This window comes from Eschscholzia californica, unplaced genomic scaffold (assembly GCF_041429995.1).
Source record: "Eschscholzia californica isolate CP2 unplaced genomic scaffold, dmEscCali1.0.p SCAF_3, whole genome shotgun sequence".
Lineage (NCBI taxonomy): Eukaryota > Viridiplantae > Streptophyta > Magnoliopsida > Ranunculales > Papaveraceae > Eschscholzia > Eschscholzia californica.
Window position 1 is genome coordinate 18,993,477 of NW_028238420.1, and position 5,585 is coordinate 18,999,061.

Sequence of the window (5,585 nt, forward strand, 5' to 3'; positions counted from 1 at the left end):
TCGAAAGAGAAACTCAATTTATTTTTCTCTAAATCTTATCCGTCTACAATTCAGACCCACAGGCAATCACAGTTATACATTATATATCTTTTTGAACTTGTGATATCATTTTACGTTTCTTTTCAAAATATATGTTATAAGATTTAAAATCTAAGTTTGGGTGTTTCTAAATATATGTTATGGACACCATTTTTATTTTTTTCGTTTTGGTTTATTTAGATGAGGAAGGTTTCAAATTTGTGTCACGGGTTCAACTCTCGATGAACTTACTATCTCAGCTAAGGAGCGTCTACTTATTTACGTAAAATTTTAGATCATTTTTCACTATAATCAAAACAAATATGTCGAAACTGATAAAATAAACACTAACAGGGAAGTGTAAATATGTTTCTCTTTGTGAAACCCTCTATAGTTCGGAGATATATTTCTTCATAGAACAGGCCATGATTTGAATCTTACTGTTTGAAAAGAAAAATGTTTTTCTTTCAAAACTTGCATATTAGTGCTCTAAAAGAGAACTAATTCAAACTTTGTTTTCTATAGTTAATTATCTTCATAACTTATTTCAAGAACAAACAAGGAACATCAAGAACAATAAAGAATTTGAGTCAAAACTAAGCATAATCTGAACTAAAAGGGTAAGTATGGAGTAAAATGTCATCAACTTAAAAACAAGTCATGAGCACAGACCAAAAGAAAACGATCGATTCGCTATCAGATACAACTTCAAACTCCATTACCTAGTCTAATATAACATTTTCACATAATCACTCTAAGAACGTTTCCATGAGATCAGAGTAAATACCAGCTTCAGTGTTTCTATAATCCACAGGATGGTGTTGTTGTTGTTGTTGTTGTTGTTGATGGTGATGATCAAGAGAAGTTGAAGTAGACGATGAAGAAGTCATTCTAGCAGGTAATGTAAAGCTCCTTTTATATTTGTTCTCCATCTTCTTGCCATTGTTAGTATGACTCTCTAAGCTCAAGAAGTCATTAACATTTTCACTACCAACATTGTTGTCACTTCTGTTACCATGGTGGTTAAGAGAGTTTGAGGTTTCGGCAATAGTCTTAGACTCATCGAAATTGGTACATAGGTTAATAGCCGAATTTGAATGTTTCGATCCAAGAAGTGGGTGGTTTTGTTGGTTTGATTTATTTTCCATCCCTTCTTGTCCAAATAGAAGTTTTGCATCATCTGCCCGTCCGGTTAAAGCATTAAAGAAGGATAAACCATTAGGCCATTTTATATCAGCTTCATGATCAGCCATCATATCTTCCATTTGAGCATTAGAAGAATTTGGATGAAGAAACATATGAGTTTCATCGTTCTTTTGTGGTAACCCTAGACTCATTGAGTTTTGAAAGTTTGGAGACGAAAGAACCGAAGTTGCAGAAGGGTGTTGTTGCCTTTGACTCCAATTAAAGATTGGAGGAGGGGAGGGACGAATCGGGGTGTTGCATTGTTTCATAGGTATCGAGGAAGAATTCCTATTCGAAGAGAAGAGTTGAGACAGGTAATAACCAGATTGATATCCAAGTGATTCAAAAGTGTGCCTCATTCTGAGTACAAAGTGCAGATCTTCAGCAATCTGATCAATACAAAGAAATTAGCGAACCGATAGAATCATAGAAATTATGTTCTAATTAACTTCAAGAATCAAATGGGTAGCCAAAACAAATCTTTAAATGCAGAATAAACATCTATAATCAATCTCAAAACATACACATGAACTGAAAAGGCTAAAAATATCAAGAACTTACAATTTTGCAGGAACCTAGTTGCAGAAGGCCATGACCAGCTTGAATAACAGCTATGGTCTGTTCAAGAATCAATAAATCAAACCTAAATTGGAAAAACTCAAATCAATTTGGGGCTAAATGATTTTAGTCTTACCTGAATACCAGAGTTAAACTGATCAGTCCATTCAGTAGGAATCTATAAAAATGAAATCAATACTTTCATCAATTTTTTTTGTCTATTATTATCATATCTAAACTAGAATTAAGAGTTGAATTTATTTAGGGGAATCAATAGATTTGAAATTAGTAGTAATACATACAGCATCAAATGAACTCTGCCAATAATTGGAGATATTAGGTTCAGATTCAGTAGGTTCTTTAAAAACCCATTTATGACATTTATCAGAAGCAACCTTTCCCATCAACCTGCTCAAACCAATCAAATTTCTTAAAATAGATAAGATTAAATCATTTTTTTTGCTGAAATTATTTCTTTGAAATCATTTTTTGAGAAACAATTTCAAAAAAAAATTAAATAAATAAAGACCTACCAAGTACCCACCCTTCTCCATAATTGTATAACTGAATGGACATTTTACTGAAAGCTTTTCTGACTGGATCTTCCCCATCAATTTCTTCAAGACACTCTGCTACTCTTCCTCGACAAAATCCATCTTCCCACATCAACATCCTGTTCAAAATCAAAAACCCACTTTAGAAATCAATCTAAAAACAAAACCCATGTTTTTATTTTTCAGTTTTCTTGTTGGTTTAATGGTTAATCTAGAGAGAGAAAGTGAAAAAAAAAGACTTACAAACTACCATTATCATCGCCAACCTTACAACCATTACCACCTCTACTTCGTCTACAATCAAAAGAAGAAACAAACCCAAGAACCAGATTGAAGTTAGAAAACGGAAGAAATTAAATAGAATGAGTTCTAGTGTTCTACTAGTACTGAAATTTTTGGGAAAATCTTAGAGAGAGAAAATGGAGGAAAAGGTACGGGCGAGGTCGTATTGTCCAGAAAACGGAGTAAGTCCAGTCTGAATTAAGACAGACACTTCTAAGGGCTTCATGAAGTGCCATCATCCCAACCGCTTCTTTGCTCCTGTCTGTTGCTCCTGAGCCCACCATCTTTCTCTTTCTCTTTCTCTCTCTATTACTTCACTGTTTTCCTTCTCTTACTCTTTCTCTCTCTCTAAAGCTTCACTAAATATGTTATATGTGAATTTTTAACTGAGCTTTTTCTGCTCTTTTTTATCTTCTATACCCAGCAAGCAACCAGCAACGATTCCAGAAAGGAGGACTCTATGAGATTATTTCTCTCTCTTACCCAACACCCAAGTAAATAAAGTTTGTAATCTGGAATGGGAAAAAAAGTTAGTAAAGAAGAAAAGGGGGAGAGAGAGAAAGGAAAAGAAATCATTCTAATTTGCCTCCCAATTTATTCCCTATTGGAAAATTTGACTCCTATGTTTGTTTAGTGTTCCAATCTAACTCCATGAGACCATAGTTCCATTAGTCAAATTTTTGTGTTCTTTTTTCCCTTTCTTTCGGGAGTAATTTTATTGTGTCCTTTTCTTCTTCCTTCACGATTAAAATTAGTCGTTGGTAGATGATTGGATGATTGGCCATCTGTTAACAATATTGATTAGTATTTGTCTTAGAAATTAATTCTTCTGTTCAACCTCAATATGGGGTTTCTCAGAGAAATAGAAATATGATGATGGTGTTAGTAGTTGTTTAAGAAAAAAAATACGATGAAGAAGATATTTCTGAAAAAGGATATTGATGAAGGTTGTCGTCAGATGACTAGTCGACCATCTTTCAACTTGTTTCTGTCAAAAAGAAAGAAGAAAAAGATAAGATCAAGTTAGTTTTGAAAGAAAAGGTAAAAAAGATAAATAAAATTTGAGTCTCAAAATTTAACTAACATTGCTTATAAATTTCTCTCGAATTTGCTTTCAATGAGGTGCCTTTGAGACATACACAGGGCGCCTTTAAAACTTCTTGCAAAATCATATTCTTAAGGGCTAAATTGAAATGATGGGTAAATATGGGGTCAAATTTGCAGTTAGCCGCAAATTGTGGTCAAACTGAAAGTAACCAATGTCCAATGGAAATGGAAGGAGTATAAAAGAGAGAAACAGTGTGCCTAATTAGTCCAGCAGTCACTCGAACGAATCGTATGTGTGTGCGTGTGGCACAGCGATGATGTGTGGGTTTGTTTTATCAACCTAAAACGAGTAAATGATGTCATGCCACCGATTTCATTTTATCGTTTCACTTATCTATACATCTTAAGATTCCACGTGGCTAACATTCATGTCTCCATTTGGGCTAGAATTACAAAGTTGTAACCCCTTGTGGACCATATTCAAATATTTCTAACCATTTGGATCCATGGTTTGTCTTGTTTCTTCTATATTGAGAAGGCGTTGCTTATCGGTTTTGGACATTCCAGGACCGCTTCGTTTTTGGGAGGTTTAGGGTGGCTCGTCGGAAAGATGAGCCCTTACAAAATTGTGATTTGAGACAGGCTGGCTAGTCTGGTTCGGACCAATAGAACCCGAGTTGGACAAAAGCCTGTTGGGATGCCCGATCCGTCCCAACCATCAGATTTTTAAAAAAGATCTGTAGGCACTCAACGACTATTGACAGTTATATGAACGCTGCATCTCCCCCGCATTTACTGTTTCATCTGAATAAATTTTTCGTGATACTTACGAGTTTTGATTTACCGAAGAAATTAGTTAATTTACGACCTTTTCGAAGCACTGGTAAGCTTGAAAGTTTGAGATGATTTTGAAAGTAAGCAAACATCTTATAAGGAAAAACTACAAAAAGAATTTGAAAATTACAAGTCGACGAAAATATTATTATTGAAGACGACTAGTTAAGCAGTAAGCTATTTTATTAGTAGCAGTTTGCACTTTTAGTTATTTTCTAATGTAAAGAGAATTGCAAATTACTAATAAATTGAGTGTAAACCTAGTCGAGATGTGCTTAACCTATAGCCAATTCAACTTTCTACCATCTTCAATCCAGTTTTTAATGTCATTTTAATTTAATAAAATATTTGTTTATCTTAAATTTTTATTTTTCAAATATCTATCTTTACTAAATTACTAGTAAGTGACTACTACGCTCACACTACCACCTAATCAGTAGTTTTTAGTAATTTCTATTACAAACTATTATGTGTAGTAGTCATTTGTTTGATATTCTTCTAAATTTTATAAAGAAAGTAAGAACTTACTATTTTCGTTCCAGAAAATATGGGAAATACTTAAAAGTTAATTTTAAATATACACTAGCACAGATCGCACTTGACCCGTTTAGCAGTCCAAGAACTGGACTGGCCCGATTTTCACGGTTCCAAGCCCAAGCCTAAGTCGGACCAGAAAATATGTTTCATCGTTTCTTACGGGTAGGCCCAAGACTATTTGAACTCGGGTTGTCTGGGCCAGGTCTGAAGCACGACCCAACCCATTCTATCTCGGGGTCGGTTCGACCTAGTAAGCAACACTATCTGAAGGTAAGAGGGTTCGCGATGGCAATTTTGTGTTAACAGAAACGAGAAGTACTATCATTTCAATGTTATGTAATCAACTAAGTATTATGTAATTCTAGTTTGAAGCTAAATCAGAGTCGTGGCTGAGATTAGAGGGTCCAGTGACAAACTTTACAAGAACGCCTCTTGTATGACGACAACATAAAGAAAAAATACTTTATATATCAATAAATAAAAGTTCAAAATTATTCAATAATATAGATATTAAATTGTTGAGGAAATCAGACATGTACAATATTTCTGAATGATCGCTTTAATTATTTT

The 5,585-nt window shown here is 34.1% G+C and overlaps 1 protein-coding gene across 2 annotated transcripts; it reads right to left on the reverse strand.

Moving 5' to 3' along the window:
• Window positions 1-602: 602 nt before the first annotated feature.
• Window positions 603-3,248, reverse strand: LOC147548864 (protein RICE SALT SENSITIVE 3-like). Of its 2 annotated transcripts, none has more exons than XM_086669641.1 (7): window positions 2,751-3,248; window positions 2,559-2,609; window positions 2,306-2,434; window positions 2,064-2,169; window positions 1,898-1,939; window positions 1,765-1,821; window positions 603-1,592 (listed from the first exon to the last, which is right to left on the reverse strand). In XM_086669641.1, exons 1-7 carry the CDS (start codon window positions 2,879-2,881, stop codon window positions 768-770), a joined length of 1,341 nt encoding a protein of 446 aa, XP_086525767.1. In that variant the 5' UTR covers window positions 2,882-3,248; the 3' UTR covers window positions 603-767. The 2 variants fall into 2 exon arrangements, with proteins under 2 accessions (XP_086525767.1, XP_086525768.1); XM_086669642.1 differs by having other exon boundaries at window positions 2,566-2,609; window positions 2,751-2,935.
• Window positions 3,249-5,585: the final 2,337 nt, after the last annotated feature.

Bases quoted from the DNA above. Each gene is read 5' to 3' on its own strand.
- LOC147548864 (XM_086669641.1), bottom strand. From the start codon at position 2,881: ATGGTGGGCTCAGGAGCAACAGACAGGAGCAAAGAAGCGGTTGGGATG. The intron at 2,610-2,750 runs GTACCTTTTCCT...TTTTGATTGTAG, and splicing joins TGGACAATACGACCTCGCCC to ACGAAGTAGAGGTGGTAATG. The intron at 1,940-2,063 runs GTATGTATTACT...TCATTTTTATAG, and splicing joins GGCAGAGTTCATTTGATGCT to ATTCCTACTGAATGGACTGA.